Source organism: Schistocerca cancellata, chromosome 8 (assembly GCF_023864275.1).
Source record: "Schistocerca cancellata isolate TAMUIC-IGC-003103 chromosome 8, iqSchCanc2.1, whole genome shotgun sequence".
Taxonomy (NCBI): Eukaryota; Metazoa; Arthropoda; class Insecta; order Orthoptera; family Acrididae; genus Schistocerca; species Schistocerca cancellata.
The window spans coordinates 191,921,404-191,943,237 of record NC_064633.1 but is presented as its reverse complement, the minus strand read 5'-3'; the positions used below and the strand labels follow the sequence as shown (position 1 = coordinate 191,943,237).

The following is a 21,834-nucleotide window of genomic DNA, read 5'->3' as shown; positions in this document are numbered from 1 at the left end:
ATTCTGCGACTTAGCCAAAGCATTTGATTGTGTGAACCATGACATTATGTTAGAGAAATTACAGTTCTGTGGTATAAATGGAACAGCATATGAGTGGTTCAAGTCATATCTACAGAACAGGAAGCATAAAGTCTCTTGATATGCTTCAAGTGATTCAAAGGAGTTCGCCACTTCATCTAACTGGGGTGAAATTACATTAGGTGTTCCACAAGGTTCGATCATGGGTCCCCTCCTGTTCTTGATATATGTGAATGACCTCCCTTCTTATGTGAAACATGATGCTGAACTCACACTGTTTGCTGGTGATACAAGCATAATTATTAATCCAGTAAAAGAAAGTCCGATAGAAAATGATGCAAATAAGATCTTTCGAAACATTATTAATTGGTTTTCTGCGAATGGGCTTGCTCTGAACTTCGAAAAAACACAGTACATCCAATTTTATGCTGCAAAAAGTATAATACCTTCAATAAACATAACACATCAAAAGAAGTCATATGCCAGGGTAGAGCATACTAAGTTTTTGGGTGTACATACAGATGAGAATCTTAATTGGAAAATTCATATTTTGGATCTCCTAAAGTGACTAGGTTCAGCAACTTTTGCAATCAGAATAATTGCCAATTTTGAGGATGTAGAAATTAGTAAGCTAACATATTTTGCATACTTCCACTCTCTGATGTACGGAATAGTTTCTGGGGCAACTCAACACTTAGGCAAAAGGTATTCACTGCTCAGAAGAAAGTGGTTAGAATAATGTGTGGGGTTCATAGTCACACATCTTGTAGGCATCTGTTTTAAAGGTTAGGAATTCTTACAACTGCTTCACAGTACATTTACTCAGTAATGAAATTTTTTTCTCAACAACATGGATCAGTTTAAAATCAACAGCGACATCCATGATTACAATACCAGAGAAAAGAAAGACCTACACTATCCTTTACTTAACCTATCTTTGGCACAGAAAGGGATAAAATATGCTGCTCTATCATAGAGTTTTGTTAGGCCTGGCTCTCCCAAGGCTGTCAGTAGTTCTAATGCAATGTTGTGTACTCCCAGGTCCTTGTTTTGACTTAGGTCTCTCAGTGCTCTGTCAAACTCTTCATGCAGTATCATATCTCCCATTTCATCTTCATCTACATTCTCTTCCATTTCTATAATATTGTCCTCAAGAACATCACCCTTGTATAGACCCTCTATATACTCCTTCCACCTTTCCGCTTTCCCTTCTTTGCTTAGTACTGGGTTTCCAACTGAGCTCTTGATATTCATGCAAGTGGTTCTCTTGTCTCCAAAGGTCTCTTTAATTTTCCTGTAGGCAGTATCTATCTTGCCCCTTGTGATATGCGCCTCTACATCCTTACATTTGTCCTCTAGCGATTCCTGCTCAGCCATTTTGTACTTTCTGTTGATCTCATTTTTGAGACATTTGTATTCCTTTCTGCCTGCTTCATTTACTGCATTTTTATATTTTCTCCTTTTATCAATTAAATTCAATACCTCTTCTGTTACCCTAGGATTTCTACTAGCCCTCGTCTGTTTACCTCATTGATCCTCCGCTACCTTCACTATTTCATCTCTCAAACCTACCCATTCTTCTTCTACTGTATTTCTTTCCTCCATTCATGTCAATTGTTCCTAATGCTCTCCCTAAAGCTCTCTACAACTTCTGGTTCTTTCAGTTTATCCAGGTCCCATCTCCTCAAATTCCCACCTTTTGGCAGTTTCTTCAGTTTTAATCTACATTTCATAACCAATAGATTGTGGTCAGAATCCACATCTGCCCCTGGAAATGTCTTACAATTTAAAACCTGGTTCCTGAATCTCTGTCTTACCATTATATAATCTGTCTGAGAGCTTCCAGCATCTTCAGGATTTGTACAATTCTTTTTTTCTGTTAATGGTAAGTAGATTAACAAATTAAAAAAAAACTTATTATTGAGAGTTTGAAGTGACACATATGTCAATAAACTTTACACTACAGATTAAACAGACAAATTATAACCATCCCTCAACTGTACATGATCTGTGGGTATGTCTCTGTTTTAAAGTCAGTGTGATTTGAAGTCCCCTATAAACAATGTGGAATGGAACCAAAGATGGGCTGTATATTCTCCTGTGGAATTTTCATCTATGCAGTTAGTATCTTGCAGGTCCATAAATTATCAGTAATGGTTACTGGGGAACCATGAGGCAAAATGCCTACATCTCAGTCTTGTTCAATGGGCAATGTGCTGGGTGAGTGCTCAAACAAGGGGTACAGGTAGCACATTCTTAGACACATGGATGTGCACAGTCCTGCTGAAATATCACATGGAATTGCCTGAAGGAGGACATGTTTCAGACTCCAAAATCTTCCTGTTAGTGTTCAGGGTATCCCAGGTGGAACGGTCAGTACTCGGGTATAACAGAAATGCTCGTTTGAAGCAAAACACTTCACATAGCCATATTTATTAGTCCTAATGATTTCAGAGATAGAACATTTAATTTACATTTGTTCTTGGGTAGTGGCACACACTCAACCTCTTCGGCATTGTATTCTAGCCTAATCTACCTCATTGTTTCTAACCTCTTTGCTCAGTATGTAGTTGTGCCATTAAACTAGCCCATTAAATGCACAGTTGCCAATGTTTGTGAAGTAGTGCGAGGGATGGAAAGTGTCTTAGACAGAGGCATTGGTTAACTGTGTTAGTACACATACTGTCTAAAATGCCACACATGTACACTAATATGGAGATAACATGCATGCAGACATGGTGCACATGTATGGACTTCTGCAATGGTTGTAACTCTGCTGCTGTCAAAGAATACCATTGGCACTTTCTGCGGGTTTTGTCCGCCGCTCGTGGTCTCGCGGTAGCGTTCTCGCTTCCCGAGCACGGGGTCCCGGGTTCGATTCCCGGCGGGGTCAGGGATTTTCACCTGCCTCGAGATGACTGGGTGTTTGTGTTGTCCTCATCATTTCATCATCATCCAGGAAAGTGGCGAAATTGTACTGAGCAAAGATTGGGTAATTGTACGGGCGCTGATAACCACGCAGTTGAGCGCCCCACAAACCAAACATCATCATCATCACTTTCTGCGGAGTGTTTACCAGTGTTTTTAGCATATTTGTGAAACCGCTATTTTTCCAAGTTCCCATTTTACTTTTGAATCTGTAGTTCAACAAGTAGTTCAACAACCTGTGCAGGGCCAACAACACATTGTTGAAATGGTGTAGTGTGGTGCTAGTTCTAGCACATGGCAGGTTTGTGCGCATATCATGTGTCCCACAAACTCATGGAGCAAACTTACATGTGGGAAACTTGTAGCCATTTCACGTCTTAACATGTCTACATTCTTCACATTGGTGACAGTCACATGACTTGAATTTTATCACTGCTTAAATGACAATCATTATTTGCATCCATTAATACTAGCCACTGATGAAGCCATGTTTACTTGGAATGGAGTCAAAAGCGTACACAATAATCAATTATGGTTGCAGGAAAATCCACACATTACCACTGAAACCAATTTCCAAATATATTTTCGATCAGTGTTTGATAATTAACTTGTCTATAGCTCTAGCTATTTTAAAAGAGCAAATGTCTAGACATAATTACTTACATTTTTTGGAAAAAATCATTTGCTGAACTACTTGAGGATGTACCTTTAGACATGTGGAATGCAATGTACTTCTAGTATGGGGGAGCCCCTCCACATTTTACTGTTTTACATTCAACTACACTTAACCTAATCACTGTATTGGTCAAGGTAATACAATTAACTAGCCACCAAGACTGCCTGACATTGCACCATTAGATTTTAGTTTATGGAGTTTGATGAAGTCTGAGATATACAAACAAAATGTGAATATCTGAGATGAACTGTTTAGCCACAGCATGGGCACTGATGCCGTCATTATGGAATGTGCAGAGGCACTCAGACAAGCAACACAATAAGTTTTCTCAAGAGGGCACTAATATATTTAAGTTGATGGTGGGATATTCAGACATTTGTTCTGAACTGTACAATAGCTATAATGCGAGGTGTATGATGATACTTAGAGATGAATGTTTTAAAAAAGGTAGTTTTCAATTGATACTTTGTAAAACGTATGTTATAATATTTTTTAGTTGTATGTGTGTAAACCTGACAGTGTATTGAACAATAGAGAAAATAAATAAAAATGTAGATTAAATGTGTTCTATCTCAGAAACCATTTGGAATAGTGTGTGTGTCATATGAAGTTTTTTGCTTCAAATGGTCATTCCTGTCATATCCTTGAATATTGACCATTCCTCCAGGGACACCACATGTAAGAGTCAAGATCATGTTTTATCCAATGACACTTCAAACCAACACACTTGTTTACATCCATTATGTCATTCTCCAATGCAGGCCACCAGATTGTGGTCTAATATGTGTTCAGGCATATTTGTAGGGCAGGTTGAAGTGAGACTCATCCCTGTATGCTGCATTTTATCTCTCAGTGCACAAATGACAGTGCTCGTAATCTCATTTCAAGGTACTGACATAGAACTTATTATACATACTGGTGTGTACCCATTGCAGTGCTCCAGCATCAAGCCAACACTGTGAATAAAGTCATACCATTTGTTAGGTATGACCCTATAGATGCGTTAGCAATCATCCCTTGTAGTGTTAATGTTGGGTGATCCAATACATCCTGTATGTATGCACATATTCATCACATGCATCACTGTAGTAGCAACTTCCCCAGCATTAACCAAAGCATTTCTCACAGATTTTTCTAACCTATGTGAACTCACTATTATGCTGATATTGTGTCCTTCATCAGTGAACACACGGGTTTCGTTTCATCACTTTCCATTGATTGCATTTGGCATGACACTAAACTTCCTGGTCACTAGAGAGAGCACTAATTAAACCTGTGCATACATCACCTCTCTGCTGTCTTATCTACACAGCGTGTTATCTTGGATGGAGAATCATCATCAGATGCAGAAGTAACTTCGGGTGTGCCCCAGGGAAGTGTGCTGGGACTCTTGCTGTTCATGTTGTGTATTAATGATTTTGCAGATGATATTAATAGTAAAATCAAGCTTTTTGCAGATGATGCCGTTATCTAAAATGAATTACTATCTCAAAGAAGCTGCATAAAATTTAGTCAGATCTTGATAAGATTTCAACATGGTGCAGAGATTGTTAACATGCTGTAAATGTTCAGAAATGTAAAATTGTGCACCTCATAAAACAGAAAATTGTACTATCCTGTGATGGTAATATCAAAGACTCACTGTTGAAATCAGCCAACTCATACAAATACCTGGGTGTAACTCTCTGTAGGGACATGAAATGGAATAATTACATAGGGTAAGTCATGGGTAAAGCAGATGGTAGACTTCGGTTTATTGATAGAATACTGGGGAAGTTCAGTCAGTCTACAAAAGATATTGTTTAGAAGTCACTCTTGCAACTCATCATAGAATATTGCTTAAGTGTGTGGGACCCGTACGAGATAGGACAAACGGGGGATATTGAACATATACAGAGGAGGGCAGCACGAATAATCACAGATTTGTTGAAGCGGTTGGAGAATGTCGCAGAGATATGAAGGAGCTAAAATGGCAGACTCTTGAAGACAGACGTAAACTATCCCAAGAAAGTCTATTAACAGTGTTTCAAGAATCAGCTGTAAATGATTACTCTAGGGATATACTACAACCCTCCATGTATCGCTCACACAGAAATCGCAAGGATAAGATTAGAAATAGTACCACAATCATTCTTCCCGTGCTCGATAAGTGAATGGAAAAGGAAGAAAAGCTAATAACTGGTACAATGGAATATACCCTCTGTCATGCGCCTCATGGTGGTTTGGAGAAAATAGATATAAATGTAGATGTATACATATTCTTTTGGTATCTAAATGGTTAAGTGTCAGAAAATCCAGAAGTTCATTGTACAGTCTTTACCAGTCTTAAGATTTTTCTAACACTTACTTCTTCTTTCGAGTCTTGCAATTACTTGTTAATGTGAATAGAAAGCAATGTTGCTTTGTAATTTAAGGTCCATGTTAAACTGTATTTCCCTACGTCAGGCTCGGAAAGATGGTTCAGAAGGTGAGAGAAGGTGAGGGAATGCCATCTCCAGTATGACCATACCTGGTAAAGCACTGTGTTGTTCAAAGCAACCTTTGGGTCAAGCATAACTTTACCATACCAGGTGTACTGGTATGAAATGAGCGTTTTTTTGTGAAAATGAAACACTAACTTTGAATTGAAAAGTAAAAACATTTTATTCAAAGTACTGACCATTGCTTTCTATACATTTTGACCACCTCTCTGGCAATTTGTGGACACCACGCCAATAGAAATGTTCGTCTTTTGAAGCAAACTAATCAGACACTCAATTCTCGACTTCTTCGTAGGAATCGAAGTGCTCCTCAGCCAATGCGTGTCCCATTGATGGAAACAAATGGTAGTCAGAAGGGGTCAAGTCTGGTGAATACGGCGTGTGGGGTAGCAGCTCCCAGCCAAGTGTTTTGATTGTATCCTGAACCAGTTTTGCTTTGTGTGCAGGTGCATTGCCGTGTAAAAAAATTACTTTGCTATGTCTTCTGGCCCATTCTGGTCTTTTTTCGACCAATGCGTAGTTCAAATTGTCCATTTGTTGTCTGTAGCAATTAGTATTCACAGTTTCACCAGGTTTTAGAAGCTCATGATACACCACACCTCTCTGATCCCACCAAACACAGAGCATTGTCTTCTTGCCGAATCAATCTGGTTTTGCAGTCGATGTTGATGGTTGTCCCGGATTAGCCCATGATTTTTCCCTTTTAGGATTCTTAAAATAAATCCGTTTTTCATCGTCAGTAACAATTCGATGCAAAATTGATTTTCTTTCATGTCTTTGAAGCAAAATTTGACAAATGGTTTTTCAGTTTTCCATCTGTCTTTCATTCAATTCATGTGGCACCCATTTTCCACACTTTTGGATCTTTTACCATAGCTTTCAAACGGTCAGAAATTGTTGTTGTGCAACATTTAGCATTGCTGCCATTTGCTTCTGACTCAAAGTATCATCTTCATCCAATATTGCTTGCAATTTGGCATCATCGAACTTTTTGGGTTGTCTTCCACGTTCTTCATTTCTTACACCTAAATCATTATTTCTGAAGTGTTGAAACCATCTTTTGCATGTTGCTTCTGATAGAGCATGATCACCATATGCCTCGACAAGCATTCGATGCGACTCTGCAGCACTTTTCTTCAAATGAAAACAAAAAATTAATGCTTTCCGCAAATCATCACTTTCTGGTACAAAATTCAACATTGTTAACACGATGAAAACATATGATGTTGTTTGTTCCATGACTTTATGTATACTAAATATCTTTGACAGATGTCATACCAACAAACCAAAAAAAATTAAGGCTTGTTCACAACAAATGTCCCCTATCGACACATTTGTATCTTTAACACTCCTTTCATACCGGTACACCTGGTACCTTCTTAGTTTTTTAAGCATTTGCATCTATCTGGGTACTGAATTTTTCTCAAATATGTGTGTCCAATCTCTACAGATCTGATTACTTGGCATTAGATGTGTTAGTACGAATGCTAAAGATTTGAAAAGTAAATAAATAAATGAAATATAAAATAAAATCTGCAATAAAGTTGATGACAGTATGACAGATATAGAATTAATTTCTACACCTAGGAGAAGTAAACACCAGTGCAGATTAACTTTTAATAACATTTAAACATTTAGTGTAAATAATAAAGTACTAGCAGATTTATATTAAAACAAATATTAAAAATAAATAAGAAAAGTGTAAATTATCAAATGTATTCAGATAGTCAAAGTCATCTATGCATCATTGAGGGAATTTTCTTAATACAGGAGCTGCATAATTTCATAATTTTTCTTTGGTGTTTTTGAATTGTTTTTGTTTTTATAATCAGAAGTAAAAGTTGCAACTCTTGTATGCTTCTTACCGGCATCTTGTGGGTATTGTACTCAGTGTGAAATTGCACCCATGGACAGTCGCAATCATTGGAGCATAAAAAGGGAACACATAGTAGATAAAAATAACACTTTGGCTTATAAAAGTAATTACTTTACTGAAATAGAGAGAGAGAGACAGAGAGAGAGAGAGAGGGAGGGAGGGAGGGAAGGGGGGGGGGGGGGGGGATGGCACAGGACTTCAACAACAGCAGCACTGCCAGTTATTTGAGTCAGGCAACTAGCCTATCAGCATGATATTTGAAAAGGTGTTTCCACTTTTGTTTGACTGAGCCTCAATGCATTTTCAAAGAGGAGCATTTCTCCTTTGATCCCTTTTAAATAGGGCCTTGTTAATTCATTGTTCTGAAATGAGGACATATCTAAGGGATTTTCTTTACTCCCTTCAGTCGACTGTAAAGGTCATGTGGGAACTATTTGACACTGATTTTTATTAAATATATTAATGTTATAGCTGCAGTATTCAAGCATCAGTTTATATGTTATTAATCAGTGATGCAGGTGATATTTCAGATGCAACATGAGTATCCCTGTTGTAATTATAACTATATCTTGGCAGCAATTCATTTGGAGAAAATATCTGTGCCACTGAATTTCATTTTTCTGTGCAAATTGGGGCAACCAGTCTAAAAATCTTTTCTGTTCCAAAATAAGTAAAAAAGTCCAATACACATCTGGAAATCACACTGCTGTTGGTTTAAGGTTGTAATTTGTTTTATGATATTGCACCTCGATATTTAATGATACTATCACAAACCATATTGATGTTTGGAAATAAAAATATTAAACTTAGTGCACCCCCCCCCCCCACCCCCCCACCCACCCACACAAAACTTTGCAGCCTTCTGCCATTCTCTCCAGATAACTATACACTTGAAAGTGCTGTACAGCTACTAAACCCCACCCATTAGGTGACATTCACCACATAACAGTCCCATACCCCATAAACCCCCTACAACTGCAAAACATTTCACCTAAGTACTTATTACTTTTCATTTGAAGACAGTATTGGCAAGCTCCATGTGCTAAAGGTGAGAGATTCCTGTTTCATTCTGCATTATCTGTCAGCTCATCTATAAATAATTATGAACATGTTAGTGATTTAGCCATGAAATTCTCAGTATTAATGAAAAGTCAGAAATTGTTTTCAACATGTTCTATTGGTTTAACCATGAAATTTTCAGTATTAATGGTGAGCTAGAAGCAGAATGTCAACACAGTGTCTTGTTACCTCACACACTTCACAACAGAATTACAGGAAACATGGTAGTTATTATATTGTACTATCTAGCAATTTCTGCCATGTTCAGAATAAGAGTGTCAGATGGTTTTATTTTATGTGTTATATATCTATACATCTCTACTTCTTCAGTTCCCTGTAAATGATATTTGTGTATTGAAATGTACTGGGTCTCAGTTTCCACATATGTTTAATGTACAGTGACTTGTTTGTTGTAGCATCTCACTGGACGAGACAGCAGCTCGTGATGCTCTGGTACGAGCTGCTGAAAGAGAGGTTAATACTATTCGGTCAGAACTGGAAGCTGCAGAAAGAGCAAGGGATGGCTTGCTTCGAGAGAACAGGTGGGCTACTTTTTAATTTAATATTAGCTGAAGATGAATGCTCACATTTAATGTGCTTGTATGAATATGTATTCTTTGGTAGAGGAGTGAACATGAAATGTCTTGTAGACTTGACATACTCATTTGTCTCCTGAGAGTACCAAGTGGTAATATACATGATGTTTTTAAATTCTCATCAGCAAATTGCTAGTATCTGTGTAAGGCATTGAGTAGATAATGGTTTGAATAGGAAACCATGTCAGATGTACAATTTCCATGCAAAAGGAATGACCCTATGGATCATTGTTTCATGCCCTCCTACATATGCTGAGTTATGCAGCAATAAAAATTTACCATGATGATGATGATGACCATGACTGTGATGACAATGAGGACGATGATGATGATGATGATGACAATATTTGTAATCATTTGTGGTAACAAAGTCCTATGCTAAGACATACACACAACATTAGACATTTTGTTTCTTTTGTTCCACTGAGGGTAATCACTCTTTTATTATTGTTGGTAATTAGTGTGGTACCACATTAGTTACAAATGTAATAATTGTAAGAAAATTACCGTTCATTTTTCACCCATCACACGTGTGTGTGTGTGTGTGTGTGTGTGTGTGTGTGTGTGAGAGAGAGAGAGAGAGAGAGAGAGAGAGAGAGAGAGAGAGAGAGAGAGAGGGGGGGGGGGGGGATCACCCTCTATTGCATGGAAACTGTTGTCACAGGAAAGAATTAAGAATTATGATTGAAACAACTGTCTCATCTCTGACACTATTTCCTTATGTCTAGTGTGACATCCATTGTCAGTATTTCTCAGTGATTATTTTCTGTTTCCTATACACACTCTTCCTCAGCCCTGTCATAAGTGACTTCTTTAAAAGCTTCCCTTGTAAGATTTCTCTTTTCTTTGTTCTAAATATTAAGCTCAGAAATAATTAAAAATAAATGTAGTAACTAGTAAATGCAGTAAAAATTCATAGTTTAGTCAGTTTAGAAGGTGTAAACTTACATACGCCACTTCTTGTTTATAGGCGCCTGCAAGACGACTTGGCCTCTGTGACAAAAGACTGCAATATTGCAAACAGAGAACTGGTTGCATCTCGTGACGAGGCAGATACGCTAAAGAGACAGCTTCAGGATTATGTCAAGGAGATCAAAAGGATTGAAGATATGCTTGCAAGGAAGGTAGACAACTCTTACTTAATTAGTTTCTTGTCTTCTTAAATATAAAAAGCATGTGGTTTTTCTCCATCATAATGAGCAGATTTGTGGGAACAGTCCAGTTTTTCCTTCCTTTGATCCTGGAAAATCTTTGATCCCATTTCTTTCAAACGTTTGACACTGACTCTCCCATCCCCCTCAAAACTTTGTAAAGAGTGTCATATTGTTTGAAATGATCACTTATTTCTGCATGAAATAAGAGGTCCTTTTGCAATTTTGTGTCTGTGTTTGAATGACATGAAGCAAATGATTTAAAGGTAATAAAAAATCATAATGTGTTTGTTAATGTGATGGAAGCGTGTTATATTTTAAAAGTAAATAACTGTGAATATTTCCATTTAATTAATGGGTATAAAATTCATAAATGTAATGTATAAAATTTCCAGTAATCTGAATGAATATCAGTTTTAATTAAATGATCACATTAACCACACACAAAGGAAACTAACTTTGACATAGTATGTGAATACAGGTTTTTTGGCAAATTTCACTGATAAAATCTTGTTGGGTCATCAGCAGAATGGCAGTGTCATGTTGCAGCAACTTTTCAGTGAGTAAACCATGGTCAGTAGACCACTATTTACTTTCAAGAAATGCAAGTCCCAGTACAGTTGATAATTGTGAACAAATGTTATGAATGAAGCTTGTCATTTTGGAGGAAGACAGGTGAGGTCTAAGGGAATGTGTCTGATTTTCAGAGGAGATAGAGCGATATAAAATGAAAAATGGTCTCTTGAAAATGTTTTATTTGCATATTACTGTGTATGGATTGTGCACAGTGCATAATTATATTCATACAACAGAGGCAGAGAGCATTGAACTCTAAGGGGGTAGAGTTCTACAGTTCACGTGTTGTTTCGATTTGTCAAGAGATGCTTGAAAGGTTCTCAAGTGTAGCATCAGATCAAATTGTCTAAACTGCAAAATATTTTGTGAGGCAGCTGCTTGTCATCTTCAGGTGCAGCTGTGGCTAGTTGTTATGGCTTGTCATTGTATACACCAGGTTGCTAGAAAAATTCTTACGTGCATTACTTCAAGATCTAATAAAATCAGTAATTTTTTATATAGAAGGCTGTGGATTGCTGTGTTATAAAGGTTAAATTACATGTTTGTATTGTTCATATCCAGAATATGATGGACACCAGGTTGAGGAAGTTGAAATAAAGTTTGAGAGACAAGAAACTTTCTGATGGTAAAACCATAAGAGGCAGGCTGACAGACAAAATGATTGATGTACTACAGCAGTATCATGGGTTGGCCCTTAGAAATAATACTAAGGATTTGTTGAAAATGAAGTAGGCAGTATTGGTTACCTTCTTCCGCAGACTGTCAACTGATGAAAAACCAGTACACCACCTTTCCCCTCCTGGACCTGATTCATGGTGCAATTACCACAATGCCCAGTACTCAAACAGTTCATACAGCCATAAACATTCTATCCCAGCAGCAGTCATGGATATCATAAAACCTATTTGCAGACACCTGGCAAGTCGTGAATTACTGAAGGAAGTGTCTACATGGTCAGACTCGAAATCCCAATGAGTCGTTCAATATTGTATTTACTCGAATGTAAGCTGCATTTTTTTCTGGTTTTTGTAATCCAAGAAACCGCTGCAGCTTAGAATCGAGTGCAAAGTAAGCGGAAGCTCTGAAAAATGTTGGTAAGTGCTGCCACAACTAACTTCTGCCATCAAATATATGTAGCGCTACACAGGCATGCTTTGCAGGCACAAAGATAAATACTGGCACCAAAACCTCTGCATCAGTAAATAAATTTTAGAAAAAGCTTTTTTCTCCGCCCTGAATTTCGACCACTGCATTTTCGTACCAATCCAATGAAGTAAACAGAAATTCCGTATTGTTCATCTTCAAATGTAGCAGCCTTTCAAATATTCGTAGCAACAAAAATAAATTTCTTTACAAAAAAATACCAACAATGCACAAGGCAAGGATTGTTGCATCAGTTGATACACTGGGACTCATTAAGATTTCACACAGCGGCACCTATTGCTTCGTGGAATTTTGTGAAGTGCATTATAGTGCCAAATCCAAGAGGAGAGTTATTTCTTTTGTGGAACAAAGTTCCAATTGTGCTGCAGGTCTGCGATACAGGATTGATGAGAGCAACGTCAGGCGATGGCTACTGCAGAGAGACAAATTATTTGAATGTTCAAGTAGCAGGAAAGCATTTAGTGGGCCAAAGTGTGGCCGATATCATGCACTAGAAGTCATTTTAAATGAATTTGTTAAGGAACAGCTCAGAAGCTCCTGCCTGTGAACGCAGAAATTTTAAAAATTAAGGCACATGAAATTTCTAGAGAGCAAAAAATCAAAAATTTTTGAGGCTAGTCGCAGCTGGACTGATCTGTTTATGAAGCACTGGGGTTTTTCACTTCGGAGGTGAACTTCGGTTGCACAGAAGCTGCCAAAAAATTTTGAAAAACTTGGAGAATTTCAGCGTTTCATAATTAGGCGGCTCACAGAAAAGCAATACCTTCTTGGCCAGGTAGGAAATGCTGACCAAACTCCCATATATTTTGACATGCCATCAAATTCTACAGTTTATGCCAAATAAACAGAAAGACATAAATGTTCTTACATCAGGGGTGAAAAACAGCGAATGCCCATCCTGCTTGCTTCCACAGCAGATGGACACACATTACCCCCATTCATAGTTTTCATGCAAAAGACTTTACCGAAATCGGAAGTGTTTCCAAAAACTGTAATTGTACGAGCAAACGAAACTGGGTGGTTTTCGGAGGACATGGTGCTGGCTTGGATTAGGCGTGTGTAATCATCTTCCTGGCGCAATGCTTGGTTTACGCAGTCTGTTGGTATTAGATGTGTATGCAGGCCATACAACAGCTGCAGTAAAATGAAAATTAGAGGAAATCAGAATGGATTTGGCAGTAATTCCAGGCGGGATGACGTCAATTCTGCAACCACTTCACGTCTGTTTGAATAAACCATTTAAGAACAAGCTTAAACGCAAATACACAGGCTGTCTTTCAAAAAGCGACAGACAACTGACACCAACAGGATGTGTAAAACGCACAAGTTTGTCACAAGTGTGCCAGTGGATTTATGATGCATGGAAGTGTGTTCAAAATCTGACTGTGCAACAAGCATTTAAAAAATGTTCGATATCCAATGCACTAGATGGTATGGAGGACGATGCTCTGTATGAAGAAATGAGCAACAAAGACTCAAGTGATAGTGATTCAGAATCATCACAAATATTTTAAACATTTCGTATAAGATGTATTACAAACCTAATAAAATTTTGTTTTAAATTTCAGCGTTTAATTTCTAAGTTGTTGCTACTCTGCATTGCACAGGATAGAAAAGCATGGAGAGCTGCATCAAACCAGTCTATGGACTGAAGACAACAAAAACACACTCTGCATTTCTACATTCTGAATTTTTTCCTACCTGTGACAAGAGATGGTTGCTAATAGGAACTTTTATGAATCGTGAATCACATGCACCATTCTCTTCACCATAAGAATAATATGAATGTAAACATTATACCATGTATTCTTTTGTGTTTGATGCTATCGCATTTAAATCCTATCTCCCTAATAAACTACGAAACTAGAGTGAGACAACAGCCAACACAGAAGAATATACATATCATGTCATGTTTATATTCGTATTATTCTTATGCCTAATAGTGATACATTCAGAAGTGAAGCACGACAACTGACTAGGTTTTTAAATCTAAGATGACACTAGTTTTGGTGCAGAATGTAATGTACTAAAGAGGCGTCTGCAAAGATTTTCAAATGGAGAAAAAGTTTCGCTAAATTCTCATTCAGAACATCTCCTATCATATGCAGTCTATTATTTGGTTCTTGTTGATCATTATCAAGGAAAGCAGCAGTGTAAGTAACAAAAATAGCAGTCTCTTGCCATTGTTTCACTAATGAGAATTCCTCTTTCTTTCTTTTTTTAAATTGCAAGTGGTGGTAGAATGCACAAAAGCAAGCCATGCCGTGAGCGGTGACAGGTCGTAAATACTCATTATCAGAATGCTACAAACAATGCATGACACAGTACAATAATGCATTTTCAGCTTAGAGTGATGTAAACACCTATAACAAAGGGAACGGCACTCATCAGATCAAAGCAAAATAAGCAATTGATTCAAACCAGACGAAGCATGTGAAAAAGGAAGTGTACCCGTATAAATACGGATGGACTGCCTGACACATAGCAATGGCTACCTGGTAAAGCTTAACTGCTAAGCTTACGACTCGAACCAAACTACTGTAGCTGTATCTTCATCCATTCAACCGAAATTGTCTCTCATGTTACAATGGACCAACTTTGTTTTGATTTGGAGGTGCGGTCTAAAACTTTTCTCTCCCCTTGAATTTCGAGTCTCAAATTTCAGGTGCAGCTTAGATTCGAGAATTTATTTTTCCCTTGATTTCGAGTCTCATTTTTCAGGCGCTGCTTAGATTTGAGTGTGGCTTAGATTCGGATAATACGGTAATCTTATATGGACTCGCTTACCAAAAAATATTTTTGTTGGAATGAAGACACTAAAGTAGGGGGTCAGTGATGTTGTTATTGTTGCTTTTAATGATGGAAACATTGGTAGGGTGAAAGTGCTACAGCATATGGGAATTAATCCAGGAGCAAACTGCATCAGAGAGCTTGAACGGATGGACAAGGTTTGCATTGATAAAGCAGAGTAGAGCACAGTTGGCCACTAAAGAGTCCAGAAAGAATAAAAGAAGAAAAAACTTGGAAAAAGATCAAGATGTTGATATACCGTATGGTGCAGGGTGCTTCTGAATGACTAAAAATAAAAAATGAAGCACATATTAAGTGAGTTACAGTCTTTTGAAACTTTAGAAGCTGTTCCTAAAAATTTACATTTTCTGTTGCATTTTTCCCTAAATCTCAGGAACCACTTTGAGTAAAGTATTCATATTTTCAGGGAGTAATAACATACATATCCTGATTCTACTGAACTAAAAGAAGAACATACTGTTATGTATAATTAAAATTATTTAGGCTAACGTACAAGAAAAGTACACAAAATTTTAACCGTGTTGCTGAAATGCAATTATTGTAGTTCAGTAGACTCAGAACATACAGTTTAATGCCCTATAAAAGTTTCATGTCAATGGCTACAGTGGTTTCTGAAATGCAGGGAATCCGAGTCACTAAATTTAATATTGTCGGGATAGGGCATTCCAACTCCCCTTAAAGAACTGCATTTTTAACTATTGGCTGTATAGAAAATCTTTATTCTATACTGGTTTAAGTTGCTCAAACCATCATCACTAGAAGAAAAGACAAATACTTTAAATGAAAAAGCAACACATTAATATTACAATAACACATGACCAAATGTAAGTTCCATTCATCCCAGTGACACAAACAATGATTTGGCACTAAATGTAAAACAGGTTTTGTATCTCTGTAGAAGGACTATCACGCCTCCCACAATCCCATTATATTATCTCACAGAAGTTGCCTATGAATTGAATTGTTCATTTCATTGACGTCATGGCTTGTCCACAACATTTACTAATCTAGCTTCAAACAACAGACCAGAGCAGTCTTCCAAGATTAGCTGCTTGGGACAATGCTTGTTATGCCTCTTCTCACATTATTCAAAGAGGTTGCACCTATGATACAGGTATCTGTACTGTTGAAGCAGGTAGTCTACTCCACTGTGTCAAACTCCATGTTCAACTTCTTTAGTGTTTCCTCATAATAGTGACACCTTCTCTTTTCCTTTAGATGCTGAATGTGGAGGAAAACTGAAAACCAATGTGATAATATATCATTTTAGGTGCCTGTCTGTACCAAAGGCCTCAGTGTTAAAATAGGTGAAAAAATGTTTTTGCATAGCTTGGTGTGATTGCTTGCATTAAAAGTATTTATTTTCAAAGCAAGGGTCCAAACATTTCTGTGTATTTCATCAGTAGGAAAACATTTACCTATGTCAATGAGCTTATGAAGTTCATATGATGGACACAAAAAACGAAATACAATACAGGGTGATTCAAAAAGAATATCACAACTTTAGGAATTTAAAACTCTGCAACGACAAAAAGCAGAGCTAAGCACTATCTGTCGGCGAATTAAGGGAGCTATAAAGTTTCATTTAGTTGTACATTTGTTTGCTTGAGGCGCTGTTGACTAGGCGTCAGAAACAGAAAGCTTTTTGTGTTATTGAGTACGGCAGAAGTGAATCGACGACAGTTGTTCAGCGTGCATTTCGAACGAAGTATGGTGTTAAACCTCCTGATAGGTGGTGTATTAAACGTTGGTATAAACAGTTTACAGAGAATGGGTGTTTGTGCAAAGGGAAAAGTTCTGGACGGCCGAGAACGAGTGATGAAAATGTAGCACGCATCCAGCAAGCATTTGTTCGCAGCCCAGGAAAATCGACTCGCAGAGCTAGCAGAGAGCTGCAAATTCCACAATCAACTGTATGGAGAGTCCTACGAAAAAGGTTAGTTATGAAACCTGAACGTCAACTACCCGAGGCGATGGATCGGCCGCCAGGCAGCCCGTGACAGAGCACTTCATCACTGGCCTCTAAGAAGCCCTGGTCTTACCCCCTGCGATTTTTTCTTATGGGGGTATGTTAAGGATATGGTGTTTCGGCCACCTCTCCCAGCCACCATTGATGATTTGAAACGAGAAATAACAGCAGCTATCCAAACTGTTACGCCTGATATGCTACAGAGAGTGTGGAACGAGTTGGAGTATCGGGTTGATATTGCTCGAGTGTCTGGAGGGGGCCATATTGAACATCTCTGAACTTGTTTTTGAGTGAAAAAAAACCTTTTTAAATACTCTTTGTAATGATGTGTAACAGAAGGTTATATTATGTTTCTTTCATTAAATACACATTTTTAAAGTTGTGGTATTCTTTTTGAATCACCCTGTATAATTAACATTTCATGAATTTCTACTATCACTTTTGTAAGACAGATTTATAATAATCTTTATAAATAAATTCATAACTATTAACTACAAATAAACACTCTTAAATAGAAAGTCATTCAAATCTGCTCATCAGTGATATCACTTCTTACTTAATTCATTGATTGGAGCTCAAAAAAATTGCTAGAAAAAAATTTGTTAGATTTAAAACAACTATAGCTATGGAAAGAATATTAGTAATGCCTTTCACATAAAATTCTGCCAATAGGCATGTATAAAAGTACAAGAAACTACCCTAGCTTTTGGAACTATTTGCTCCTTCTTTGGTGAGAAAATAGGGATAGGTTGACGGGAGGGGAAAAAAAAGAAAGCAGGTCTCCGAAACCCCAGGATGAGAGGAAACCACTTATGGTGTGAATCAGGGAAGACAAAGTTGAGTGGGTGAGATATTACTTTGACCTGTTAGAGAACTGACACAAGGGGCTAACATCTTAGCTCTGTGTCTACATCTACATCTGCACTCTGTGAAGTTCTGTGAAATGTATAGCAGATGGTGCATCCCACTGTACCAGTTATTAGGGCTTTTTTCCATTCAGTTCACATCTTCAAGTGTCTGTCAGTCTAGTTCCTTCAACATCTCAGTGACACTCTTGCATGGGTAAAAAAAAAACTGCGACCATTCACACTACCATTTTCTGTGTATATTCAATATCCCCTGCTATTCTTAATTAGTACAGGTGCCACACATTTCAGCAATATTCTTGGATGTGTGACATGCATGATTTGTAAGCAATCTCCTTTGTAAACTGATTGCATTTACCTAGCATTCTACCAGTAAACTGAAGACTGCTACCTGCTTTACTCATGGTTGAGGCTACATGATTGCTCCACTCCATGTTCCTACTAAGTGTTGCATCCAAGTATTTTGTATGAGTTTACAGATTCCAATTATGAATCACCAATGTTATATTCATACGGTACTTTTTTTAAAAGTGAGCTGACAGTCATCACAGTACTTTAAAATCTTCTCAAGATCTGACTGAATATTTGTACAGCTTCGTTTAGAGTGTGCTTCATTGTAGGTAACTGCATCACCTCCAAAAAGTCTGAGAATACTGTAACAGTGTCTGCAAGATCATTAATATACAACATGAACAGCAAGGGATGCAACACACTTCCTTGGGGCACAGCCAAAGTTATTTCTACATTTGTCAGTGATGCTCCATTCAATGTAAGATTTTGCATCCTCCCTATCAAGAAATCCTGAGTCCAGTCACATATTTCATATGGTATGCTATCTGATCATACTTCTGATAATGGACGTAAGTGTCATACTGAGTCAAATGCTTTTTGGAAATCAAGAAATACTGCTTCTGACTGACTGCCTTGATCTATGGCTTTCAGGATGTCATGTGACAAAAGTGCGAGTTGAGTTTCACGTGTTTTGTTCAAGATACCTCATTATGTTTGAGTTCAGAATATGATCTAAGACTCTACCAAAAATGTATGTTAAGGATATTGGATGGTAGTTCTGTGGATCACTTCTGTTACCATATTTATAGACAGATGCAGCCTGTGCTGTCTTCTATCTACTGGGCACAGTTTTTCATCCAAGGGATCTATGCTAGATTTTAGTTAACAGTGGGACCAACTCAACAGCAAATTGGCTATAGAATCTGAAAGGAATTCCATTGGGACCTGGGGCTTTGTTAAACTTTAATGACTTCAGCTGCTTGTCAACACTGCTGACACTAAACCTGTTGAACTCATATTTTCAATGGTATGAGAATTAGTATGTGAAAAGCTCAATCTTTTTAGTACAATTTCATTTAATCATACAGTAAAGCTGCATGCCCTCGGGCAAAATTACGGCTGTAGTTTCCCCTTGCTTTCAGCCGTTTGCAGTACCAGAACAGCAAGGTCATTTTGGTTAACGTTACAAGGCCAGATCAGTCAATCATCCAGACTGTTGCCCCTGCAACTACTGAAAAGGCTGCTGCCCCTCTTCAGGAACCACACGTTTGTCTGGCCTCTCAACAGATACCCCTCCGTTGTGGTTGCACCTACGGTACGGCTATCTGTATCGTTGAGGCACGCAACGGCAAGGTCCATGGTTCATGGGGGGGATAAACTACATAACATTTTGAAAATTGGCTAGATTGAATTTGGCTGTTTTGAATTAACTGCAAGCATTTACTACCATTTGCCTTCTAAAACTGTTATTATTTACAAATTTAGAAAAGTGTATATCTACTATTATGCTCCTCCAGTGTAAATCCCCTTGTTTACAAGTGTAAGCATCATACTGAACCTCATAGTTAATTGTATGAAATTGTCAATTATTAAGTTAATTAATTCATACTGTATGTCATATTGTACAGAAAAATTAAGGCAACAAAAGTAGGTAGCTGAAGGCTGATTAGGGCAAAATATGGATTGAAAATTGCTAATAGCTGACAATTTCAAGTTTAATTTTTGTGAAACATAATTAGTTTCAGATAATTTGAAATATGTTACTGGAAAGTCATATTGCGTAGCTTTCGAATGGTGTAGGTCATTATAATGCATCCTGCCTATTAACTCATATGTTTTTCCACTTACCAAACATATTATTACCATAAGTTAACTATAACTTTTAATGAACACAATCCCTCATCAAACCAATGGTATCAGGTCAGTGAAAAGAATAAACTAAACAGTGAATTTAAATTGAACTTTATCTGCTAACCGATTTGCAGGTTTTCATGTACTCATCATGTGTTACATAAACAACTGTATTGGAAATTTAATAAACTGGAAAAAATTGATAATTATATTATAACAGACAGGGAGTACCCACATGTTGTGTCTCAGTCTGTTTCAGTAATTCTTGTGTATTGCTAGTCAGACTGTTAGCCTGACCAGTTAGGAGCACTTAAAGACAGAGAGAAGATCCAAAGAAGACCGTTACATTTTGAGACCGGTTCATTTGGTAAGCAGAAGATCATCATGGAGATGCTCATTGAACTCTAGTGGCAAACTCTACAAGAAAAAGATCACAGAAAGATTCGCTGCTGAATTTTAACAGTCAGGCGCCATATTAACTCCTCCCGTCTACAACTGATAAATTGACCGTGATGACAAAATCAAAGAAATTTGTGCTTGTACAAAGACTTACCAATAGTTCTTCATCCTGTGAACCATTCACAAATGGAGGAGGAAAGGGGAAAATGGCGATGGTATCAGAAGTGCCATCGAGCATATTCCATAAGGTGCCTTTTTTTGTGTATATACGTTGGCGTAGATGTAGACATAGAGTGAAATAGCGTGCCAGTGCAAAAAAAAAACAATTAGAAAAAGGAAAGCATTGAGGCTGAGCAGGAGGAGGGGAGAGGAGAAGAGCCAGAAGGCAGTCACACAGCACACAAAGAAGCAGCGAAAGCTTTCAGAAAGGTGACTGAACTAAATTAATTAAGTGAAATGGTATGAGTGTAATACTCATAGACAATAATTGCTGCAAGAGGACAACACTTCATTTGATGGTGATAAGTAGTTCTGTTGTTGCACAGGATTCTTTCTTTCCTCAGAAAGAAAGTGCCTGTTCAGTACAGAATGAGAAATGTAATTATTATATTTATTTTTACCACCATCTTTTAAAGTAAAACAGTGGGGCCTGTGCCTGACTAGCTGACTAGCATTGAGGACTGTCAACATCGTTGCTTGGAGTCCAATGACCAAATCATTCTCAGCAGTGCTAGCACGATAAATTACTGCAAGATACTTCAAATGACTGGTGATATATCTCAGGGCCACTTTGTATTTTATTCAGAGGCAAATTAATAATTGAACATGGTTCGTGTTTGGTCTTTCCATCACCCAAAAATCTGTTGCCAACTTCACTGCCCCTGCCATTGAATGTTCTGAAAAAATATTGTTTAAATATATAAACATGTCACAGTTCAAGGAAAGAAACTTTCTAGACAATAACAGTAAAGTAAATCACATTCTCAACTTTAATCTTAATTAATGCCAATGGATAATTACATACACTTACAAAGTAATTCTAGTCTGTAGTGCAGAAGATGGAAGTCTAGGCAGAAGTGACTACCATGTGAAAAACACTAGAGGTATTAACTAACTCCTTTTC

At 37.6% G+C, this 21,834-nt stretch overlaps 1 protein-coding gene across 1 annotated transcript in view; it reads left to right on the top strand.

Moving 5' to 3' along the window:
• LOC126094905 (centrosomal protein of 135 kDa) overlaps positions 1-21,834 on the top strand; it is a 402,349-nt gene that overhangs the window by 330,695 nt on the left and 49,820 nt on the right. The window contains exons 17-18 of the mRNA XM_049909544.1: positions 9,454-9,579; positions 10,604-10,757. Coding sequence (XP_049765501.1) covers positions 9,454-9,579; positions 10,604-10,757 — 280 coding nt within the window. The remainder of the gene's footprint in view (positions 1-9,453; positions 9,580-10,603; positions 10,758-21,834) is intronic.